The 26721-nt window shown below is 42.2% G+C and overlaps 1 protein-coding gene across 1 annotated transcript in view; it reads right to left on the reverse strand.

Moving 5' to 3' along the window:
- Positions 1–26721, reverse strand: part of LOC126162452 (alpha-(1,6)-fucosyltransferase-like) — a 115562-nt gene that overhangs the window by 73332 nt on the left and 15509 nt on the right. The window contains exon 4 of the mRNA XM_049919016.1: positions 2383–2560. Within this exon, the coding sequence (XP_049774973.1) occupies positions 2383–2560 (178 nt within the window). The remainder of the gene's footprint in view (positions 1–2382; positions 2561–26721) is intronic.

The following is a 26721-nucleotide window of genomic DNA, read 5'->3' on the forward strand; positions in this document are numbered from 1 at the left end:
GATCTTTGTTGGTGCTGGCACTTCATCTTGATCATCTCACTAACACGTGGAGACTCTGAACGACGATGTTCGTGCAACTGGTTTTACAGTAAATATGGGGTATGGGAGTGGAACTTGATTTCTATTGGTTGAGAGGAGAGGGGAGGGGTTTCCCGCCATTTTTAAACCATGCTGTAGGCCAAAATTGGTGGTAGAGGACGACCGGACTGTACTAAATTCAACTACCTCATGTGCTTGTGTAGGGCAAGGGTTCCCCAGATTGTCTTCGGGATTACAAGCCCAATGACACTAGAAGTGACATGGACATAAGATCGTTATCTAGTCTTGTTTTGGAACAGCTATACTGCTAAAACGCAGAAGAATTAGCGACAACGTCTCCTGAAACCGGTACTTACCGACGCGATGCCGTTGAGTTTTGGATCCCATTAACACAGAAACGTCATGACTTTGTCATTAACCACGTCCATTCCTGATTATAATAAACATGGCTACAAAAGAACTGAAGTAATTAATACGTTCGTTATTTTTGACATATCTTGTAATAATAATTATTTCTTAGTTATGCCCAGTTAAAGATCAGAACTGAAATAGTTTGCTTGGTGGAATAGCTTCCTTTTCAACTTCTTTCTCAATATCTCTTCATGAATTCGCTGTGTTGTTTCTTACATCCCTCAGTCCATTGTTTCCCAGTGGGCCTATAGTTTGCCCATGAGTATGTGATTTGCAACTGGGATCCCAAAGGGTTTCGGTTCGCTGAAGATATCTTGCGTGTCGCTGATTTTTAGGAAACCTTGATTAATTTCTTCTAACCAAGTGACTTCAATTTTTTTTTATTTTATTACAATAAGTAGTTTTTTAGTTAATACAGTGTTGTCATTCTGCACATATGACTGAAGAACATCAAGCAGCTTTCTTATATGTATTTCATTAGTGAACTTGTCTATTACTGTATACAGGTGTGCAGTTTTTCTTTCAATTTGTATACCATGTATATTAATGGGCCCATAAACTTTTATGAGATTTTTCGCTCTTCCTTTTCATTTCATTAATTTTTGAGTGACTGCTCAGAGACATAGTTTCTGAGGCACATAATGCTACATACCAAACAACTGTCGTGAAATGCCAAAATTTCGTATTATTGTTTATCACTCGTTTATTGTAGTGATTCCATATTATTATTCATGCTTTCTTAAGTTTGGTGGGTCTTTCTCAATTCGCTTTACTGTCTACTTCAGTTGTATATTTTCCATCTAATGAGTCTTCTCCTATGATATTTGCACGTCCGGTTTTGGATAATATCTCTAATAATATTTGCAGTGTACTTGGTTTATTCACTGGTCTTATTGAAGATAGTTGTATCGTCAGCAAACCTAGACACTTGACTCACTTCACTTTCATTATATGTTCTGGGATCACAATGTTTGTACCCTCTATCTCTTTCCTTCGTTCTTTAAAGACTTTTTCTAACGTCTTGTTAAGCAGAAGCGGGAGTCTTCATCTCTCTTTAAGACTTCTGTACATATTTGATAAGTTTACCAAGAAACTTCACTTGAGATGTTGTGTGTGTGAGAGTCTGGCAGATTACTTTTCTAGTATTCCTGGTTAAACTTCTCTGGTATTCCTTCCTAATCCGAGCTCCTCTACGCTGCTCAAAAGCGTCTGTCTGTCAACAGAGTCATCTAACTTCTTAAAATACGCAATCCTTAAGACTGTCTTCAGACGCCAAATTTGCACAGCACACCATCTACAGTTCCCGAAGCCTGCTAGTTACTTATCAGTCGAACGACGTGATTGCTGGCTTCTGATAAAACCTTTCATGTAACTGGCAGAAGAGACGGGCCTCTGTAGTTGCAACGGATGTACAGCAGTTTTCTTCCAGTCCTCTGAAATCGTTTTGGTTTTACCTATTTCTGCTACGAGTGCATAAACTCTACATATGAGATCATTTCCTCTTATTTTTAAGATGCATCTGCTGTTATGCCATCTTCTATGTGCGTTTTGTTAGTTTTGAGAAACTGAATTGTCTGTCTTGTTTCTTGAATTGTTGGTGGATGAGTGTCTGCGTTAGGTATATGTTTTTCAAAATGTAATCTTTCCACTGTGGATTCACAGTTCAGTAAATTTTGAAAATAATAAACTTGTATCACGCAGTTCCCTTTACCATTTTTCTCTAGTTATCTTTAATTTGACGAAAACAATGTTTGTGGTTTAGAGCGACATAAATCCTAGTCGAATGTAAAGCCTTCATGCCGTAATCTGGTCAGGCAATAAAACAACAACAAAGTAAATAAAATTAAAGAGAAACTGAAAGATAAGCATAGGAAGATGAAATTTTCTGTCTGCAGATATAGACACTCAAATGAAATACGTATCTTCTCATACCTCCAGGAAAGTCACTTGCATTTAAGTGGCTGCATGTGTTACTCAGTGGCTGGAAAACCTCGTCCCATCTGGTATCCGCGTAGTTCAGAGTGCTGTCCGAGAACACCAGAGTCCTTTCCATCCCATACGCAACAATTAGGCAGTAAACTGCTTGATGCATCTGGCACCCGAAGCCACACTGCAAAACAGAACAGAAACATATAAGTCAAGAAAAAATAATTAAATATTGCGAGTACTATACCCTGAAGGTTTACGCTTCCGTGCAAGCTACTGTTTTTATATTGTGTTTATTTTTTACTGCCTTGCGGATCCAGTCTACACAATTCTCCTGGCTAACTGTCTCAATTCAGCGAGGGAGTGAGTACAAAAATTTCAAGTAAGCCGTCTCCAACTGAAGCCATCCTTACCCGATTAGATCACGCAGAACTACTACATTATGAGGATGTTGTTTGCTACATTTCACTGTCTGTTAGATGTAGTCTCCGGCTGATTAAGATGGGGTGATTTAGCGTACTAGACGAGTTGCCATAGGGTGCTGGAGTATGCGGAGGGAGGAAGCCCGTCTGACACCCGAAGGTGTTATGAAAGCAGTTTTACAATATTAAACATAATATTCCACAAAATACAACAGTTGATGTATCGAAGTTGGGGCAGATAGTGATGGCAGGTGTGCAATCTGTAAACTCCTGCCCAGTATGTGCCGCAGCCACAATAGTAGCGGCAAAATCAGCAGTAAGCAACAATGTCGTCATCAATACGTTGCACCTAGACCCAGCAAGCGTTGTTCTCCGCGATCCTAAAGCAGCCAACAGCTTCCTGAAGAAGGTGCAGAAAGGAAATGCATCTGCGAGTTCTGCTCACAGTACTTGAAGTCATGCAGAGAAGTGTCATGGGCTGTCAATAACAGAAACTGGTACCCCAGATGTCTGCCACAGCAACAGAATTGAGTAGCAGCATTGGCAAGCCTCACAAGGATGGACAGCGATCTGCGCCCAGACACTGCTAGTAAGATCTCGAGACGACTTTTTGGGTGGTGACAGCCCCGGTTCCACATCAGTCTTGACTCAGTATATAGCGCTGAAGCTCGCGGCGACTAAGTCCCTCCAGACAGGACTTGCTGTTCCATAGAAGATTTAAGCCAGCTAGATGACGAGAGGGTCTCTAGAAATGATTGCTGCAAGCTTAACATAACTCCATAAGACTTTGACTTACTTCTGGCTGTGTACCATTCCCCCAACCTTTAAAAGATCTGCCTCAGATTTCTCTGAGATGCTCCTGATGCAGTATTGACATACACGCACAGAATGAAATTTATGTAGAGATCTTTATTTCTCACTCACCCTGTCTAGTTCTGATCACATAGTAATCTATCTCAATTACGCACTTAATACTAAAACGTTACTTCAAGGAACTCATATTCTTAGAAGAATTCATTTTCTCTAGATTAATATTTACACCCTTATACCAAATTCTTACTTACTACTCACATCTGTACTAGAATTTACAATTCCATGTAATCTCTTTTAATAGGTAGTTCATTACTTTACTGCTTTCTTAATTATTCTTACTTCTCTTAATAATTCTACTGGTATTTGATGTACAGGTTGTTCATGAGGGATGCAGTTTTTTGCTTATGATAGATGTAGGCCATTCAAAACACAACCAGAACCAGCATAGCGCTGGAAACTATGACACTTATGGTCAATGCGGTCTGGCGTTGTTTCTCATGACACTGTCGTATGTGTTGAAACATCTGCTCTCCCGTGATTCATACATTTTGCGGTGGTATGTGTTTGTCTGTGGAATATAGGAGGCCTGGTTTTAAGGCCTCGTTTAGAAGGATTAGATTTTGGGCTGAAATAATATCTAGCAGCTTTTTTGGCCAATAAAACGTAGGTTGTGTCAGATTTACGACTGTCCTTCCACTGACAGTAGCTGCACGACAGAATGTCACACCTGCTGTGTTACAGGTCGTGCCATTGATAAGAATTACGTTATCTCACAACTCCATCCTTGTTGTACCTCTTGGCTTCCCTTGCTCATAGCTATTTACGAACAGTAAACAACAAAAAAATCAAATGTATGCCTCCTTTCGGAAAATAAGGTTATGGTGAAAATTCCCTCTGACGTAATGCTACTTCTGTCTTATCCAAAAACAGTTGTATTTAGCATGTCCACACCTTCGTCTGGACCATCATACAAGAGGAGCCAAAAGACTCTCTCTTTGGCAACCCAATAACTCTTCCGAAGTCATTATTAGAGTTTTCAATACAGTGAATCGTGCTTTTTCCTTACAACAAAAATTTATCGCCAGTCCCAGGCGGTACAAATTAACACACATATTCAGAACACATCTTCGTTCAGTTTCCTCCCCTTTTGAAAAAGCGTACGTATCCCAGTCACTGTTATAGTTACACAGCTTCACAATACCCTATGACCTATCAATATAACCTGAAAAGTTATCAACAAGAAATAGATCCCCAAAATGCAACATCCCGTAATAACAAAATAAACAAGTAGTATAGCCTGAATATTTGAAAACATTGAAACGGAAAATGAACTATTTCACATATTACCGACAAAACATTTCACAAACCCACACGATTCAGTCATTCTGTAACTCTGAGTGCTTATCACATGTTTTATATTCATTTATCATTGACTTTCTATCTCTCTCCTTTTATCCTGGTTTTAACATCCTGGACTGATGATGATACTAGTACTTGTGGTAAAACTAATCTTATCTGTTGGTACTGCACTGACATCTTCAATTTTCCTATCACAGTATCACGTCTATGGATTCTATCATTCAACATCTCTCTTTTTCTCGCTACTGCATTAATAATACTTTCCAGTTTCATTAATTTTGTATTGACTGCATCTGTTTATATGTTTGGCCCATCATTCACATCCTCAGAATGAGTGCATGATATGTGTGCAAATTTGTCCTTTGTCTACGGCAATGGGAATCCACCTAATCCCTACTGCCTAGTAGAAGGCGTTCCAGGTTTCATGCAGGACAGTATGTGGTACGGTTTTTAAAAACATTTTCACTATGTTTCACAAAATTTTGACATAAAATATTTGGTAACTAATTATTACTATATGCTTTAACTTGCTGTAACTTTATTTATAAATTTTACAAAGTAAAGTTGCTTCACTGTTTTGTAAATCACCATTAATGGGCAGTTAGAAAATTTTACTACCAACAGAGACACGAAAGTGGGTGGTATGTTCAAAAATTTGACTACCACTCTTCTACCGTATACTGTCAGTGCTACATATTGGTACACTACCTTTTAAGGAGAAATTTCTGAAAGTTTCATCTGAATTGGCTGTCATTCAGATTCATTATTTTACCTATAACCAGAAGGTCATACTGCATATGACTCCAGCAATGTTCGCATATGTTAATAAAGTGATTGAATGTCATGTCAATTCCTGCAAGTGCTTGGTAAATATGTTTTAAATTCATATTGTCCTGTCTGAAAACGATAATAGGGTTTGCATTGTCCCTTAACAACTGATATTCAATCCTAGAATTCGTCTGGCTCAAATAAAGACCGCAGCATTTATATGATAGCCAAGACAATAAAAAAACTGGCTATCAGATGCCACTTTTCCACTACAACACCGTGAAATACAAGTACACTGTTTGGTTTCACTTTCATGGGTCGTGTCATATCATTGCTTTCGTTGAAAATTTGATAGGTTACTCCATCAATACTGTGCAAAATCTCATGTAATAGGTGGTATTTGGGCACAAATAGTGCTTTTGGAAATGTATGTAAGTGCTGAAAGACGATATCTGCATTGCAGAACCAGATAGACGAATGCACTCCACCAGCCATAACGTTCCTTCGGTATCACAAAACCGTGGTTTTTAGAGTACCACCACCTGGTAGAATTCATGATACAACTCTACTCCTACACTGGGACATATTTTCTTAGACTGGAAATTCCACGAAAAAATATGGTTGACATTGCAGTTCCAGGAAAGCTGGTTTTGCTGTTCCCACACATACATTGCTCTCCTAGTACTGTGTTGTTTATCCCAGTGGAGATGTGCAGCTTCATGTGCCAAAGTGAGCAATGGCTTATTGTGAAGCACCCAATCCAAGATGTCTACTGATTAGTTTACTTAACAATGTTTGATTAGAAAGTGCAAGAGATACATCTCCATTCACTGACTGCAGTAATTCCTGTTTGGTTTGAAACAGATTTTCGGTGACATGACATGACACTTGCAACCACTGCCTGTCAGAATCGTTTTTTACGACCACTGTAATTACACCACGTTTCTTGGCTGTCAGTGGTACACCATTAATCGTAGAGATGTTGGGAAGTCCCCGTTCACACCCTTCTAGTATCTCCAGGCTTCTTCCACATATACAACCTTCTTTTATGATTCTTGAACCAAGTGTTAGCTATGATTAAGTTATGCTCTGTGCAAAATTCTACCAGGCGGCTTCCTCTTTCATTCCTTACTCCCATTCCATATTCACCTACTACGTTTCCTGCTCTTCCTTTTCCTACTATCGAGTTCCAGTCACCTTTGACTGTTAAATTTTCGTCTCGCTTCACTATCTGAATAATTTCTTTTATCTCATCATAAATTTCATCAATCTCTTCGTCATCTGCGGTATTAGTTGGCATATACATTTGTACAGCTGTGGTAGGTGTGGGCTTCGTACCTATCTTGGCCACAATAATGCGTTCTCTATGCTGTTTGTAGTAGCTTACCCGCATTCCTATTTCCTATTCATTATTAAAGCTACTCCTGCATTACCCCTATTTAATTTTGTATTTATAGCCCTGTATTCACGTGAGCAGAAGTCTTGTTCCTCCTGCCAACGAACTTCACTAATTCCCACTATATCCAACTTGAACCTATCCATTTCCCTTTCTAAATTTTCTAAACTACCTGCCCGATTAAGGAATCTGACATTCCACGCTCCGATCCGTAGAGCGCTTCTTTCTCCTGATAACAACGTCCTCCTGAGTAGTCCCCGTCCGGAGATCTGTATGGGGGACTATTTTACCTCCGGAATATATTACCCAAGAGGACGCCATCATCATTTAATCATACAGTAAAGCTGCATGCCCTTGGGAAAAATTACGGCTATAGTTTCCCCTTGCTTTCAGCCGTTCGCAGTACCAGAACAGCAAGGCCATTTTGGTTAGTGTTACAAGGCCAGATCAGTCAATCATCCAGACTGTTGCCTCTGCAACTACTGAAAAGGCTGCTGCCCCTCTTCAGGAACCACACGTTTGTCTGACCTCTCAACAGATACCCCTCCGTTGTGGTTGCAATTACGATACGGCTATCTGTATCTGAGGCACGCAAGCCTCCCTACCGTCGGCAAGGCGCATGGCTCATTGGGGGACATAAACCATACAGAATCCCATTACACTTTTAAACCCCAGCAATGTCTCTCATTTTATATACATCCATAGCGTTATAATCTTTTTAAGGCATTGGTCGATTAGAATATGCATTTGACTTTGATATATGGCATATCCATAGGTTTTCTTTCTATTTCCTCTATATGGTTTCCTGTACTTTCCAGCTAACTTTTTTATTATATGGCCATTGCCCATGCAATATGGCCCAATGGAAGGCAACATGACAGTTTTATCTCTAGAACGCCCAAATTTGCTCTATGAAATCCTAATATATGTGATGTCATCCCTCACCAATATCTATCTGTTGGGTACATTGAAACTCCTACCACGAATACCAGTTATACTCTCCATACAGTTCTTTTTTTTAAATTTGTGTGTGGCGCCACTCACTTCTTATACAACCAGTGCTTGTGCCATATGTTGCGATTACTCCCTCTGTATAAATACATAATATCCAGTATTCCGATTTTGTATCTACACTTTTACAAGTATTTACCACTTTTTCCATATATTTGCATATTTTTCCATATTTCACATCTTTTCTACATTTTGATACTCTGTCTCTCCAGCAACCCAGACATACAATCTACAAAGTGTCTGTAGGATGGGGTATTCCTTCTCTTTCTCCAAATGTCAGCCAAGAAATGAAAAAAAAACTCCACCAACACACGACGGTAACTTCCAAAGCCAACCATTATATACGGTACATATCGATGCACATGAGCTGCATTGGAGTACTGACTCAAGCTATCTCAAATACAGCTTTATGCCTACTTATTCTTACAAAATATCAGTCTATAACTACCTAAAATCAGTGATGTTCATTTGTACTTCTTCTTATCTTAATAACAAATAGTCCAGTTCATCTACATCTGTTAGTGCTTATTTTAAAGACGGTAGATAGAAATAATGTTCAAAATACCGATCAACTACTGCTATCAAAACTTCTATATTCACTGAAGATCCAAGCTGAATATATAGCGTATAACAGACGGAAATAATAATAATGATCAAGGAGCTAACTTTATCCTTATTAATTTAGAGAGATGCACTTCAGCTATATTTATTATTTATTGAAACGACGACCAGTTTCAGGATTTTAAAATCACATCTTCAGTTGCATGGAACTGTAACACACACGTAAGAGGACGGACGAAATATAACGCAACGTTCTGTAAAAAGCGAAAAGACCAAACTACGAAAACAAGGCCACTCACTCATTGTATTCGATGGTGCATAACATGCAGTCGGGTCAGGTAGTGTGAGAAATGACTGCATCTTGGCTGGATTAGAAAAAAAGGAGAGGGCCTAACAAGTAAACTGGAATATTAGCAGAGATATAGAAAATCTGGACTGACTGGTCCAAGCGCTTAAAATACTTCATTTGAAAACGTAATAGAATATCAACGAGCTGTGATTCGCCATTAGGCTAAATAACTCTCAAACATGTAAAAACATGTGACTTCTTAGCCAACAAGACGTGGTCCATAGGCAAAATGAATGAACACAGAATAAAAAGAGAATAACAGTTATAAAAAGTATAGTAGCATAGACCATGCTAAGTAAATCGACATATGTACTATACATAATGAGCTATCGTGACATAAAATAAAATACTTAAAAACCAAGACATATCTAAAATGTAGTGTCGTAATCGAAGCAGCAAAATAACAAACGAAACTGATCAGGCTGCGCGCCCTAGATTGTAAAAAGCAATAATAATATGGAAAAATGGCTAAGAGGTCAAAAACTATACGAATGGGAGAAAAATAAGCCTGAATCTCATATACTTGCACAAAATATTGGCGTATCCTATGTATAAGAGGACTCGCTTGGAGTAGTTTACGTACCATCCCTTTTTATCATGCCTTTTGCTGTCTAATACTCTGTTCATAAATTTGGCCTATGTACCATTGTCTCATTGCCCGTTATGGCTCTGTATTAGTACAACTGAAGCAGATCTCTCAAAATTAATTATCATTCCTCTCAGTTGCGGATGTCCTACATACGAAATATCGTATAACTTAATCCTATTAACAAACATAGCAAAGTTTTGCTATTCTGTGTGTCTGTTTCTCGAAACTTTTTAGTGATGGAACATTTCTTAATGCAAGGAGTATGCTGTGGGCAGTATGTAACTTCCTCACACAACATCTCATGAAATGACAGCAATAAAGTATTACGAATGTCTTCCGACAACAGTTCTTTCTATATACATGGAGCAGGATGGGTCTTAATGTATGCCGCACTACACACTGTGGCCGTTATGAACCTGACTTCTCTACAGTCCCTGTGTAAACAGTGTCCCCGGAGGAATTGTTAGTGTTCAGGGATAACACATGAACGACCATTCATAGCACAAAGGTCTAGTAAATACGGGCTCTAAAAAGTGTGTTTTAAGAACTATGAGCACTGGTTCATGTTCGCATGTTGGTCGACATGGAGCTGTTCCGACCCGTAACACAATCCTCAGATGGGTGGAAAACTTCAGATCAACTGGAAACATACTGGATAAGAAGCATTCTGGCCTGAGACGCAGAGTAACGACACCAGAAAATGTTGAAAGGCAAGCAGCAGTCAGCAGCCCAGGACGGTCAGCTAGACGTCATTCTAGTGAGTTATGAGTCAATCGTGTATCGGTTAGACGAATTTTGCATAAATAATTAAAATTCCATCCCTAAAAAATGCTCATTGTCCAACAATTTAAGGGAACTGATTTTGCCGTACGAGAAGACTACGCTTCCAGAATGCAAGTGATTTTGAGATCGAATGAAAATGAAATTTTATTTATGGCCGATGAAGCTCATTTTCATTTAAATGGGACTGTGAATAAGCAAAACCTACGTTACTGGGCTCCAGAGCATCCGCACCTTATCCACCTTATCCTCTACACTCAGAAAAAGTAACAGTCTGGTGTGATCTTGGCTCTGTTGGTATTATTGGACCTTATTTTTTTGAAGAGAACGGGGCCACAGTTACTGTTAATTCGGTTCTTTACATTCGTATGCTTGAACCATTCTTGAAACCAGAACTAAGAAGACGACGAATCCCTTTAAAACAGGTTTGACTCCAGCAGGATGGGGCAACATCGCACACTGCAAACACTTCAATGACAGTTCTTAGACGCATGTTTCCTGGGCGGATTATCTCACGTTTTGACAATGTTCCTTGGCCTCCCAGGTCTCCCGACTTGTCAGTATATGACTTTTTTCTGTAGGGGTACCTTAAGAACTGTGTCTATAACCACAAACCACGAAATTTGGACGAGTTGAAGAATGCAATCATTCAAGAAATTGCTGCCATCCCTGCAGAGACTTTGGTCAGTGAGATGGAGGATTTTGAGAAGAGACTTGAGTCCTGCATTCGAAATGATGGACATCACCTTGATGACATTATATTTCACAAATAACTTTGTTAACTAAAATGGCAAATAATGAGCTTTGATTTTGTGTAAATAAACACGCATTAATTTTAATGTTGGTTGAGTATTATTTCATTAAAAACCGTCCATCTCCCGTGTGTCACCCTGTCCTTCCGCTGCTGTGCCTAGCCCCACGAGAAAGACAGCCCGTGGCGCGTATGTCTTGCCAAGTGATACTACAGGAGTTATGAGTGCCAGCAGCCGTCTCCGGCGGAGAGCGAATGACTATCTCAGACGAGTTTAATAATTATTGACTAAGTGTTTAAATGCATGCCGAGTTCTCAGTAGCACACGACAAAATTAAGACATTTAGAGAGTACCTTTCCTATTAAATATTGATTTCCCGTGGGGCCTGCACGGGGCAGACATTTCGCGAAGTATGGCGGGCAGGCGGAGTAGTGTGACGTCACAAGTTCGCTGCCAGGTCCTTGTACATCGCTGGTCCAGCTGCTCTGCCTAATGACGTCCGAACGACGCATTTTACAGCGAGAGCTCACTGCGCAGGCGGTGAGCAGGCGGGTGAGCTTTGCTTGAACGCTCGCTCTCGCCTAGCCGCCTCCTGAACTGGTCTGCATTAGAGAATTTCATCAAGCTTTGGACGAAAACTCACCAAAATCTGTAACAACCGTAAAATACCTGGGAGTGACTATCTGGAGCCATCTAAAGTGCACTAGCCACATAAAACTACACACTGGCCATTAAAATCGCTACACCAAGAAGAATAGCAGATGATAAACGGATATTCCTTGGACAAATATATTATACTAGAACTGACCTGTTTACATTTTAACGAAATTTGGGTGCATAGATCCTCAGAAATCAGTACCCAGAGCAACCACCTCTGGCCGTAATAATGGCCTTGTTACGCCTGGACATTGAGGCAAACAGAGCTTGGATGGCGTCTACAGGTACAGCTGCCCATGCAGCTTCAACACGATACCACAGTTCATCAAGAGTAGTGACTGGCGTATTGTGACCAGCCAGTTGCTCGGCCACCATTGACCAGACGTTTCCAATTGGTGAGGGATCTGGAGAATGTGCTGGCCAGGGCAGCAGTCGAACATTTTCTGTATCCAGAAAGGCCCGCACAGGAACTGCAATATGCCGTCGTGCATTATCCTGCTGAAATGTAGGGTTTCGCAGGGATCGAATGAAGGGTAGAGCCACGGTTCGTAACACATCCCAAAATGTAACGTCCACTGTTCAAAGTGCCGTCAATGCGAACGAGAGGTGATCGGGATGTGTAACCAATGGCACCCCATGCCATCACGCCGGGTGATACGCCAGTATGCCGATGACGAATAAACGCTTCCAATGTGCGTTCACCGCGATGTCGCCAAACACGGATGCGACCATTATGATGCTGTACACAGAACCTGGATTCATCCGATAAAATGACGTTTTGCCATTCGTGCACCCAGGTTCGTCGTTGAGTACACCATCGCCGGCGCTCCTGTCTGTGATGCAGCGTCAAGGGTAACCGCAGCCATGGTCTCAGAGCTGATAGTTCATGCTGCTGCAAACGTCGACAAACTGTTCGTGCAGGTTGTTGTTGTCTTGCAAACGTCCCCATCTGTTGAATCAGGGATCGAGACGTGGCTGCACGATCCGTTACAGCCATGCGGATAAGATGCCTGTCATCTCGACTGCTAGTGATATGAGGCCGTTGGGATCCAGCACTTCGTTCCTTATTACCCTCCTGAACCCACCGATTCCATATTTTGCTAACAGTCATTGGATCTCGACCGACGCGAGCAGCAATGTCACGATACAATAAACCGCAATGGCGATAGGCTACAATCCGACCTTTATCAAAGTTGGAAACGTGATGGTACGCATTTCTCCTCCTTACACGAGGCATCACAACAACGTTTCACCAGGCAACGCCGGTCAACTGCTGTTTGTGTATGTGACATGGGTTGGAAACTTTCCTCATGTCAGCACGTTGAATGTGTCGCCACCGGCGCCATCGTTGCGTGAATGCTCTGAAAAGCTAATCATCTGCATACCACAGCATCTTCTTCCTGTCGGTTAAATTTCGCGTCTGTAGCTCGTCATCTTCGCGGTGTAGCAATTTTAATGGCCTTCAGTGTAGTAACGAAGTTCAGATAGTATGATTGTTATATGGATTGCTCTTCTAGGAAGATGAGACCGCGGTTTTAAAGTTATTTCTGATAGTCGATTTGCATTTTTATAGAAACATTCAGCTTCAGTTTGTAGACAGTGTTGAGCAAATCATATTAGGTTTTGGTACAATTCAGTATAATCGGAGTTTTACACAGTACAAGACTTTAAGTTAATAATTAGTCTGTTTGGTAATCATTTTTGATAAGTTTTTGTAGACAGTTTTAGGAAGATGCACTCACGCAGAGAGAAACAGACAGTCGGTTAAGTTACAGCTTCCTCCCACACAAGTCTCACGATGTGAACAAGGTGAGAAAACCAACGAAATTAAAGCTCATAAGGATATTTATCGACAGTCATTCTGCCTTAGACCCAATGACGAATCGAACAGAGGAGGGGGAAAATTAGTGCAGTACCAGAAGTACGCTGTGAGATGGCCTGCTTAGATGTAGGTGTAGATATCGTGTCTACACTCGTGACATACGCAAAATGTCGTCACCATGTACGGTATATCTTCAAATGGAACAGTACAGGGCGTTTCAAAAAGAAAGAGCAGATTTCAAACATTTATTTCTCAAAAACTACAAATGATAGAAACACAATTCAAACGTTTCTTGTCAGAGAAAGGTTCAAAGTTTTTCAATGGTCCGCGCAGAAGTTCCATGCAAATCCGCAGTGGCGCTGGCGTTTGTTTGTAGGAAAATGGCGACGACACCACAGGAACGATCATTTTGTGTGCTGCAATTTGCAAAGTTAGAGTCCATTGTTGGTGTGCAACGTGCATTCCGCCGTCAATTCAACAAACAGCCGCCTCGTCATAAGCAAATTTATGAGTGGCATCACAGATTCGTAGAAGATGGTTGCATCTGCAAGCGAAAAAGCACGGGTCGTCCACGCACATCGGATGAAAATGTCGAGCGTGTCCGTGCAGCTTACGAAAGGAGCCCTAGAAAATCCACGACACGGGCAAGTCACGAACTAAACATGTCTAAAACAACGGTATGGCGCGTTCTGAGTAACCGTCTGCACATGAAGCCGTACAAACTGCAGTTATTGCAAGCATTGCGTCCTGACGACCACAACAAAAGGTTCGAATTTTCAACTGCAATTCTACAGGACATGGAAGAGGACAATTTTGCCGAACGATTAATTTTTTCAGATGAATCAACGTTTCACATTTCTGGTAAAGTTAATCGGCATAACGTACGAATTTGGGCGAGTGAAACTCCGAGGGACGTTATTCAACATGAAAGAGACTCACCAAAGGTTAACGTCTTTTGTGCAATTTCGGTAAACAAAGTTTATGGACCTTTCTTTTTCATGGAGAAAACTATCACAGGAACCATTTACCTGGACATGTTAGAAAACTGGCTATTTCCTCAACTTCAGGAAGATTCAAATCACTTCATCTTCATGCAAGATGGCGCCCCACCACACTTCTCTGAACCTGTACGACGGTACCTAAATAACACCATTCCAGGACGGTGGATTGGAAGAGCAGGAGCACAAGATCAATGTCATCGTCTGTGGCCTCCCAGGTCACCAGACCTTACTCCCTGCGATTTTTATTTGTGGGGGTACATAAAGGACTGTGTTTATGTCCCACCTATGCCCGCTACTCTTCAAGAGGTACGACATCGAATTGTTGCGGCCGTGAATTCGGTAACTAAAGACCAGTTGCGTCGTGTGTGGCAAGAAATGAGATACCGGTTTGATATTTGTCGTGTAACAAATGGTGCTCATATTGAGGTACAGTTTTGATATTTGTTGTGTAACATTTGGTACTCATATTGAGTGAAGGACCGTTGGAATTGTGTTTCTATCATTTGTAGTTTTTGAGAAATAAATGTTTGAAATCTGCTCTTTCTTTTTGAAACGCCCTGTAATTCCCATTATCTTTGCCAAATACGTTTAAACTCTCTCATCTCGGCTAGACTTCACTTTTGTACTTAATAATATCTGTATTTGGTAATTACATTTGTTAAGAGAATCAACATAATTTTCTAGGTCAGCCAGTGTCTCCAGACTTGACCCTGTCTGACTAGTAAGCCACCCATCTCCTCGCATTTACCAGTTACACCCTTTCCCCTCCCACTTCTCCTTCTGATACACAACGCTGCACAAAGTAAGCAGTGGCCAGCAGACGGATTGAGTTTCTGCGCCGTTTTGTAGCTACAGCGTCCTATGCCTTGGGGAATGCGATCCGCGTATCCAGTTCGCAACCGCAGGTGCGCGTAAGAAAATGATCGCCGCAACCACGGTATCCTGCAACATCATCCGGTCGAGCACAGGTGCCCCGTGATATCAAGTCCGCCACGACTGCACAGGTGCCCATGAAACCAAATCCGCCAGGACTCCGAGATCACTTGGCAGATACATCCGTTGCTGCAAAACGAAATTAACCGCAGTGTTGTGAGTAAGCTACACACATTATTTCTCTTTCGCTCCTAGAGCGTGTCCGTTCTGCGTGACATCTTATTTTTGTATGTCTGGACATCAGATGTATTTCTCCAATGACCAACGAGGATGTGAAGCTATGTACAGGGTGATTCAAAAAGAAAGAACATATTTCAGTTGTTTATTACGAAGTATAGATGATAGAAACACATTGCGCATGTCACTGGACAAAGGAAGGTTCATATTCTTGACACAGCTGCGCTATTATTTGGTTGTAGCAACATGGCGAGTACACCACAAGAGAAATAATTTGGTGTGCTGGAATTTGCGCAAAGTGAATTCATTGTTCAAGTGTAACGTGCATTCCATCGTCGATTCAGCAAGAAGTCGCCTCTGCACAATCAGATTTACGACTGGCACACAAAATTCTTGGAAGTTGGTTGCATATGCAAAGGGAACAGCACCATGTGCCAGGCACGCCTGATGAAAATGCCGAACGTATTCGAGAAGCGTGTTCACGGAGCCCTCGGAAGTCCACAAGACAGCCAGACCGGAACTTCAACTTCCTCAGACAACGAAGAGAGTCTTCTGAAACGACGCCTGCATGTGAAGGCTTACAAGCTACATTTACTGCTGAAACTGGGTCCCGATGACCATTACAGAAGGAACGAATTTTGCATTTTGGTTCTCCGCGATATGGTAGAGGGTACTTTTTCCAAACGATAATCTCTTCGGACGAATTGACTTTTCATCTATAGGGTAAAGTAACCTGCCATAATGTAACAACTTCGGATCACAAAATCCTTGCGTCGTCATCGAACATAAAGGAGAATTATGGAAACTGAACGTGTTTTGTACCGTATCTGTTCAGAAATTTTATGGATTTCCGCTAAAAAGCTGAGAAAATTGCGACAGGAATGCCACACATGGACATAATGCAAGATTAGTTGTTTTCTAAACTTGACGAGATTCCAATGGAAATGGAAATGAGCGTATGGCGTCATTGGCCGGGAAGCCCCTTGCGGGGCAGGTCCGGCCGCCTTGTTGCAGGTCTTGATACATTCGACGCCACATTAGGTGACCTGCGCGCCAGATGGGGATGAAATGATGATGAAGACAACACAACACCCAGTCCCTGAGCGAAGAAAATCTCCGACCCAGCCGGGAATCGAACCCGGCCCGTAGGACGTCAGTCCATCACGCTGACCACTCAGCTATCGGGGCGGACACGAGATTCCAATGATTTCAGTTTTATGCGCGACGGCCCCCCGCATCACTTTCACATTGAGGTGCGGCGTTATCTTAACAACACCATCCCGCACCTTTGGACTGGCCGCCCAGGTCACCAGACTTCACACCTTGCGATTTTTTTTTCTCTGGGGGCACATAAAAGGATCTTTGTCCCGTTCTACTCTTCAGGATCTAAGAAACAAAACAGTTGAAGCTGCCGATTCAATCAAGAGGGATCTATTGATTCGTGTGTGGAATGAAACGGACTATCGTTTCGGTGTTTCTAGTCGTGCAACGCATGGTGCTCATATTGAGTGTGTGGCATAGTGTGAATGCAGACACAAAACTTGGAACCTTGCTCTATCCACTAACACGCGCAATGTGTTTCTTTCTTTCACGATTTGTCGGTAATAAACAACTGAAATCTGTTCTTTCTTTTTCAATCATCTTGTATAGCCAGCATAACTCAACAAGCCAGAATCCCATCCTTGCTTAGTACCTTCGCCACGTTTGACAATATTCCGAGACTGTAAGCTCATTTTATTTAGCTCCCCCACCCCCATCGGAGGTTCGAGTCCTCCCTCGGGCATGGGCGTGTGTGTAGTCCTTAGCGTAAGTTAGTTTAAGTAATATTAAATAGTGTGTAAGCTTAGGGACCGATGACCTCAGCAGTTTGGTCCCATAAGACCTTACCACAAATTTTCGTTTCATTTTTTTTTTCAATTTTTTGTGGGTCATTACTCTTCTTACACCTTTGATGAGGGTGGCCGCGGTTATTTACTCTGTACCAATCACTTCGTTTCGGAACAGTACACTTCTTGTGCCACAAACGTATTACCGACATTTGTATTTCACATCAAACAGCCAAGTGTACGTGTTATGCATTTTAACAGACACTGTTGTGTGTTAAGAGAAGTAAGGTTATTGTGCAACTACAAAAAATTGTGTTCTTGTTTTCATCTGCCGGCTGATCCTTGGATAGTGACTCTGAAGACCGAGCCGTGCAGTCGAGCGGCTGGCCATCAGCTGCAATGCGTCGGAGGAAGGTCATCGGTTCTCAGAGAAGCCGTTAGGTATTGTCCTGTTGTCTCCGATTAGCGACGAAACATTAGACCGTTTATTACTAAAAATGTATATCTACGATTTCTTATTCGGTAGAAAAAAATTCATCGGTTAGCAGTTACCTGTTGAGACTCACTTTGAGCCGGCCGGTGTGGCCGTGCGGTTCTAGGCGCTTCAGTTTGGAACCGCGTGACCGCTACGGTCGCAGGGTCGAATCCTGCCTCGGGAATGGACGTGTGTGATGTCCTTAGGTTAGTTAGGTTTAAGTAGTTCTAAGTTATAGGGGACTGATGACCACAGATGTTAAGTCCCATAGTTCTCAGAGCCATTTGAACTATTTGACTCTGATAACGTCCAGGTGAACAAAAGTAATATTGAGCGAAAGCTGACAATGCACACTGGTGTGGGTTTAAATATTATGTGAGAGTAATGGACTGATTCATTGACATTACGAAGATTATTTGTATCAATTTTACAGGCTACAAAGTCAGAGAAACTCTACATGAAACATTTCTAACACAGAGGGATATTTCTCCTTTTTTAAAAAAGTTTCAACGTCTTTTACTTGAATGAATAACTTTATTAATTGTATTTTTCGAAACTTTTTATTCAATTTGTTTGTGATGAATGAGTGGGTTGAGAGCTATTCTATTAGCAGCTTTTCTCTCTCGTGTTGGTGTCAAGGAAACCTGCAACAGCGTTATAGAAATGAATTTTTGATCCAGCGACCTACCTATTAAAAAGAAGCGATCTTAGTCGGAAACGACAATTCGAATTCTGTGCCGACTGAGAAGAGTCTATGTGAGTTACGAAAACACTGTGTGTCTGAAATCCGGATTAGGAATCGCCAAATAAATAAATGTAAATAATAGTAGCCCCACAACACATACGGCCTCCCTCAGCTACTGTTTATACACGGTGTAGTTATATTAATATAACCACCGTCTACGTTAGACATCACAGTGCAACAACCACTCAGAGACGGCCGATGGCAGCATTAGTATTGGAGCGTAATAAATGTGTCGTGGTGGGGGAGTGGGGGTCGCTGAAAACAGTACAGTCGTTGTCGTAATCAGAAAACGGAGTCATTCATCTGATGTCCAAAAGGATATGGTCATTGGCTTCCGGGCCAAGTGTGGAAGCATTTCTAAACTGGCTAAGTTTGTTAACTGTTCGTGTGCCATCGTGGTTGATAAATAACTTCCATGGCAAAATGGTTCTCCTGAAAACCGGTGGGTAGGCAGTTATCACGCACCACGAAACGTAGATGACAGGGATGAACGATAGCTGCAGAGATGTCTAGGGGTGAATAGACGTGGCAACTGTTCAGCAACTCACCGCCAAGATGAATCAAGAGTCTGCCAACAGTGACTCCTCAACGACAGTTCAGCGAAAGTTGCAGCGGATGGGCCTCCGGCAGCAGGAACCTGGTTCAGCACTCATGCTGACTTTCTTTCATCAGCGACGACGGCTGGTATTTTCTCACCAATATCGCAAATGCGCATCCACTGCGTGGCGACAGCTGGCCTTTTCAGATGAATCACGTTTTATGCGTCATCGGACAGATGGCCTAAGTCGTGTATGGCGAGAAAAGTGTGAAAGCAAGCACCCTGCAGCAGTAGTCGTAAGGCTCAAGGCCAGAGGGCATTCCATGGGTGATCTCGTCATTCCGGAAGGCATAATGAATCAACATAAGTATGCATCTATCCTTCGGACCCGTGTCCACCCCTAATGCTGTTCGCTTGTCATTGATTCAACAGCATATGCCCGCAGGACATGCAGTATGCCGTATAGCTCGCAGTGAACGTGGGTGGGCCAAAATGGAACTAGGAGGAGTCTACCGTATTGCCCTGGCCACCGAGCTCCTGGACTTACGCCCAGTCGATAATCTGTGGGACACTTCGTTCAGGCTGTTGGCGTCATCGATCCTCAACCGAGATACCTAGCGCGTCTGGCCACATCACTGAAGTTGGCAAGGCTCCACATCCCTGACAGCAGTTTCCAGAAACTCACTGACTCTCTCCTTGTGCCTCCGCACTGGAAAGGGTGGTTATTCAGGCTTTCAACAGGCCGTCACGTTAATATACACTACTGGACATTCAATTGCTACACCAAGAAGAAATGCACATAACAAACGGGTATTCACTGCACAAAAATATTATACTAGAACAGGCATGTGATTACATTTTCACGCAATTTGGGTGCATAGATCCTGAGACATCAGTAACCACAACAACCACCTCTGTTCGTAATAATGGCCTCGATACGCCTGGCCATTAAGACAAACAGAGCTTGGATGGCGTCTACAGGTACAGCTGCCCATGCAGCCCCAACACGATACCACAGTTCATCAAGAGTAGTTGGTGGGTTGGTTGGTTGGTTGGTTTGGGGAAGGAGACCAGACAGCATGGTCATCGGTCTCATCGGATTAGGGAAGGATTGGGAAGGATTGGGAAGGATGTCGGCCGTGCCCTTTCAGAGGAACCATCCCGGCATTTGCCTGGAGTGATTTAGGGAAATCACGGAAAACCGAATTCAGGATGGCCGGACGCGGGATTGAACCGTCGTGCTCCCGAATGCGAGTCCAGTGTCTAACCACTGCGCCACCCCGCTCGGTTTCATCAAGACTAGTGACTGGCGTATTGTGATGAGCCAGTTGCTCGGCCACCATTGACCAGACGTTTTGAATTGGTGAGAGATCTGAAGAATGTGCTGGCCAGCACAGCAGTCGAAGATTTTCTGTATCCAGAAAGGCCCGCACAGTACCTGCAACATGCGGTCGTGCATTATCCTGCTGAAATGCAGCGTTTCGCAGGGATCAAATGAAGGGTAGAGCCACGGGTCGTAACACATCTGAAATGTAACGTCCACTGTTCAAAGTGCCGTCAATCCGTACAAGAGGTGACCGAGACGTGTAACCAATGGCATCCCATACCATCACGCCGGGTGGTACGCCAGTATTGCGAAGACGAATACATGCTTCCAATGTGCGTTCACCGCGATGTCACTAAACACGGATTCGACCATCATGATGCTGTAAACAGAACCTGGATTCATCCGAAAAAATAACGTTTTGCCATTCGTGCACCCAGGTTCGTCGTTGAGTACTCCATCGCCGGCGCTTCTGTCTGTGATGCAGCGTCAAGGGTAAATGCAGCCGCGGTCTCCGAGCTGATAGTCCATGCTGCTGCAAACGTCCTCGAACTGTTCGTGCAGATCGTTGTTGTCTAGCAAACGTCCCCATGACTCAGGGTTCGAGACGTGGCTGGACGATCCGTTAGAGCCAAGCGGATAAGATGCCTGTCATCTCGACTGTTAGTGATACGGGGACTTTGGGATCCAGCACGGCGTTTCGTATTACCCTCCTGAACCCACTGATTCCATTTTCTGCTAACAGTCATTCAGTCATTTGACCTCGACCAACGCGAGCAGCAATGTCGCGATACGATAAACCGCAATCGCGATAGGCTGCAATCCGAACTTTATCAAAGTCGAAAACGTGATGATACGCATTTCTCCTCCTTACACGAGGCATCACAACAACGTTTCACCAGGTAACGCCGGTCAACTGCTGTTTGTGTATGAGAAATCGGTTGGAAACTTTCCTCATGCCAGCAGGTTGTAGGTGTCGCCACCGGCGCCAACCTTGTGTGAATGCTCTGAAATGCTAATCATTTGCATATCACAGCTTCCTCTTCCTGTCGGTTAAATTTCGCGTCTGTAGCACGTCATCTTCGTGGTGTAGCACATTTAAAGGCCAGTAGTGTAACTCGATTGTATGTGAGTATGTTCCAGTTTCTATCCTCCCAAACAATTTTTGCCTTCAACAGATTCCTCTAATGCCGCGGATATTACTACATGATGCCATAACACATACCCTGTTGTCCTCCCCATTATCTCGGTTAGTAGTTACACACGTTTCCGATTAGTCGCTTATTCTACAGGGAGCCTCCTTATTTCTTGTGAGTACACTACACTTTAAGCACAATTCTCTCTCTGCACAACATTTCGATTCTCTTTTTAATGGGTTTGCCACTGCCTATTGGTGTTCTTCTTACATACATTCTCAGAAATTCTTTGTAATAGTGTCCTTCTTATGTCCTCCTTGCTTTGTCTATCATGAACTATTTAGCTGGAAACGTATAAAAATTCCATAACATTGTTTACAACGCGGGCCCCGATTTTAGCATTGTGTTGGACTGTAACATCACTTACGTTGCTCCTCAATACATCCAGCTTTCCCTGCTGTTCCCCCAACCCATACTTTATGACAGTAGAGGTATGGTGTCAGTGGCCGGGAGTTCCTAGTCGGGAAGTTCGGCCGCCAAGTGCAGGTCTTATTGAGTGCGACGCCACATTGAGCGATCTGCGCGTCGACAATGGGGATTGAATGATGATGAGGAAAGCACTACACCCAGTCCCTGAAGAGAGAAAATCTCCCTCCGCAGCCAGGAACCGAACCCGGGCCCCCGTGCGTGGCAATCCAACGCGCTGACCATGCAGCTAATGGGGCTGACGACAGCAGAGGTTCATCGCATTCAACACCTCCTAATTCTTAATCGCTTTACTGAGGACAAAATGTCACAGCGAATCTTTTCATTAATAAAATTTCACATTGAACTTTAGTAAGCCTTGTATGTCCTTCATCATTTCTTCTACATACAGGTGGATCATATAGCATGGACTCTATATTCCTGCCATATGCACTTCTTCTATCTCTATTGGCCTTTGATGGTATTTTTCTCTCTCCGTTCTCGTACACATATCACTATGAGACTTTCAAAACGTCTTGGACCTCATTGCATTTCCATGCATCTGTATATTATTCTAGTCAGCAAATTGGATGCATGAACTGTAAAACTGATAGCGTGATATTTCTCGCATTTATGTGCCCTTGCCACTCAGTACTCTTACTTACTGGTCGTATCCATATGACACTACCAATAAGAATATGGTATTCTGATATGTAGTTCGAAACCACGGATTGCTTACGCAACTGCTTAGATTTGAAGATGATCGAATATTCGTCGAAACCTGTCGTATCATAAAAATGAACGTGGAACTAAGACGGTAAAATTAAGCACAAAATTCAAATTTCTGAACAGTTATGGAAACTCTCGCGACGAATATGTCGGTGATAGTGACTATTAGAGATACTAACGGACGGCAGTCAGGTTGTCCATATTCAAATTTGGAGCTATAATCTTTTATGCGTTCAAAAACATCGACAAATTGCTAATTCTAGTCAAACCAGCGGCTCGCACTGTCAGAGCTGACTCTCTCGCAAGCAGAACGCAAACCAGTATAACTCTTAGTATCGACAGCTATATCTGGTCCTGAAGACATCAGGCGGGAAAGGCGTCTGTATCTGAGTTTCCGTTGTGAAGCTGTGATGTATAGGGTAGTTCCAGAAGATTCAGCCCATTTTACTAGACGATACTTTGTACTTCATTGTGGAAAGTTAGGATGAAATTTAACTTCCAGATAGTACTACAACGTTTCATTTTCGAAAGAACCATACGATTTTACAAGAGTATATATTTCTCACTCAAGTACCTTTACTGTTAGAATCAAAGTTCTTGTTTGCCTTCCAGAAATCTTCAACGTGCGCTGCAGCGGACACACTAAAAGCATGCAGAGTGTACTCAAACTCGTTCCTTACGCACCTTGAGGTCACGTGGCTTTGAAACTCAGTGGTGCAACATGCGGACGATCCACAGCCGATTCTTCACAACTCCACCTACATTAAGAACACATGTACGCCCCCTAAGAACAACATGACGGGTATACCATGAGTAGTCAAAACAACAGCAAACTACTGTACTCCGTATGGGGAGAGAGGAGTTCTAATAGTTGAAGTGTTTTACGCTTCCGCGGTGACCAGTCAGACCATGACACTTTCTTTACGTAACCGTGGCAACGCCCCAGTGTTGCTGTAGTGCCAGGCGACTCCTGGTGTCAGTCAATGGTGCAACGTGCTTCATTCGGATTTGTGTGTGTACGTATGCATCCCACTAATTCTGTCAGTTTCTTGCCATGTGTGTGGAAACTGTCTTGCTATACCGCAGAGAAGATGGCTTTTCAAAAGGAGATACATTAAAATCTAAATCAAGCGACTTTATCTACAGATTGCGTGTTTGCTTTGAAAGGGAAAGGAAAAATGGTGGGACTTTGATAACAGTGATTTAAGTGATTGGCAGGATGGCAGAAGCAATGAACATCTCTACAGCAACAGTCAAGAGAATCACAAATGATAAAAATGTTGCAATTTCAGTTGGCAGCCCTGTTACTGTAACACTTGGAACGTCAAGGAAGGGACCGTGTCTCATGTGTCTGTAACAGGCAACTTTGACAAAAGTGCTATAAGTCAACGCATACAGGACGTTCATTTTAACCGAGGACAATGAAATATCTCTAAAAATACACATCAGATCAAAAAAAGTTATGATTCCAATTTGTTTGTCTCGGAGGGGGACATCCAACGATACCACATTCGACCCCCGCATCCCGTGCGTAGTCTGCGAGGGGCAACTTTGACGTCTTCAATGGGAACTCCCATTTTTTATAGCAGATTACGATTCTACGGCAGAATCTACATATGTTTTGTCTGAAGCATTCCGTCGTTTCGCACATACGGTGCTGTAATCGGAGGAATAAAAATAGGTACACAACTGTAATTTACAACATGTTGATCAATGGACCTTGAATGTCCAATGGCACGTGGGACCCCACCTCCATGCTGCTGCTGTAGGACAGATCAGTATTTCATAACTCCTTATTGGAAATCACATTCGCAGCGCTGTATTCCTCCGACATATCGGACAGGAGACTTCCTCAACGCCCCACTGTGGCCGTGTAGCGAACTACGACGTATCGTAACAGGCAGTGCATTGCGGCCGGAGCTCAAGTAAGCTGCAGATCGTCAATATTCGGAGTTTAATTTTCCAAGAGACATTTTCTTTGACGTAAAACCCACCTCTACGATTTATAGTAAAATTCCGAATATTTTGTCGCGTGTGCATTGCATTTTATACCACACGAAGTCATAGATTGTTTGTGACAAGTAAACAGAAGTAAATTTGTAGTGAGTTGTTTCTTTTCCTTTAGCTGCTGCATCTGCTGATTCGTACATACTGTCGAGAACATCACTACTCCAGGCACAAAAACAGCATGCTGAGTAAGAGCTAAGTCAGCTTTATTTCAGGGCACATCTCACCTTGCATATTTGAGCAAACAGTGAGTAGTCAGGATTTGCTGGTGTCATGGTAGAAAGCAGATTAATTTTCAGTGAACAGTGTACATAATTCCAAACAGCTATTTTCTTCCCAGTAGAACAGTAATTTACTTTTTGGATATTCCAAGTCAAACATTGCACTTCATATCACCCAACATTAATAATATACTTCGGTACTGAGTTTTAGTTATTCCGTTTTCACTGACCACACAGTTAGTTTCTTCTCACATTTAATTAGGTTCATTTTGTTTATTTTAAATTTTTCATTTCACGAAGATTATAGTTTTATTTCCCGACACTATTCACAGGCGCAACACAGTGTCACCCTACGGTCAGTTTCGCTCAAGAATTGAATGGTACACCTATCGTATATGTTACTCGAGAAAAAGTCCTTGAAATCGATATATTCAATTTTACTCAAAGCTTACAATTAACTCAAACGTTCTTAAAGTAATTCAAATTTTAAAAAATAATCAAACAGAACTTTCAAATTTAAGCTATAATAAGATGAGTAGTACAGGTACTCCTGCTTATTTTACTATATACTCATGATGTTAAGCTCTATGGAAGGAATCTGAATTCTTATGACATGTTCGGCTTCAAGTCACTTGCTCTTAAGTATTTACTGGCAGCCGGCCGGTATGGCCGAGCGGTTCTAGGCGCTTCAGTCTGAAATCGCACGACTGCTACGGTCGCAGGTTCGAATCCTGCCTCGGGCATGGATGTGTGTAATGTCCTTAGGTTAGTTAGGTTTAAGTAGTTCTAAGTTCTTGGGGACTGATGACCTGAGATGTTAAGTCCCACAGTGCTCAGAGCCATTTGGACCATTTACTGGCAACACATAAGCTGAGAATCCCGTTTCGCACATACATGTAGTTGCAAATGGTAAAATTATGGACACGGCCTTTTGCTACAATTGAGGATATTCATCTTTTAAAACTCCATCGGAATTCCGCCAACGACATTTTTTGTAGATGAAGTAAACGCAAGCTCTTGTTTCATATTGTCTCCTGAGATGTTCAAGAGTCATACATTGACAATAAATTGTTTTTAATCCACAATCCAATTTGATATTTAATGCGTCGTTCGTTTGGAAGATAGTAATTAAATCTTTCTTTCAAACACTCAGGAGCTGAATAACTTCTTCAGTAAATGTATCTCCCATTTCAAACTCTTGCTCTTCTAGCCCATTATTGTTCGGAAGCAATCAAACTCAGTGGAGCGCACACGAAATATTCTAAATTCCATATTTTTCTTGAAAGCAAGAATTTATCATGAGCACTAAACAAATTTGCTTGTTTGCCTATGAGGATTAAATTATAGTAATCGACTTTTGTACAAATGTTCCATAAATAGCCTATTTGAAACATTCAATATCTATAAAATAACGGACATTTCAACTGAAACTTGTGTGCTAAAAATAAAACACGCGCCTAGTCCCTCAGCTCTAAAATGCCGGTTATTT

The sequence above is a fragment of the Schistocerca cancellata genome, chromosome 1 (genome assembly GCF_023864275.1).
Source record: "Schistocerca cancellata isolate TAMUIC-IGC-003103 chromosome 1, iqSchCanc2.1, whole genome shotgun sequence".
Lineage (NCBI taxonomy): Eukaryota > Metazoa > Arthropoda > Insecta > Orthoptera > Acrididae > Schistocerca > Schistocerca cancellata.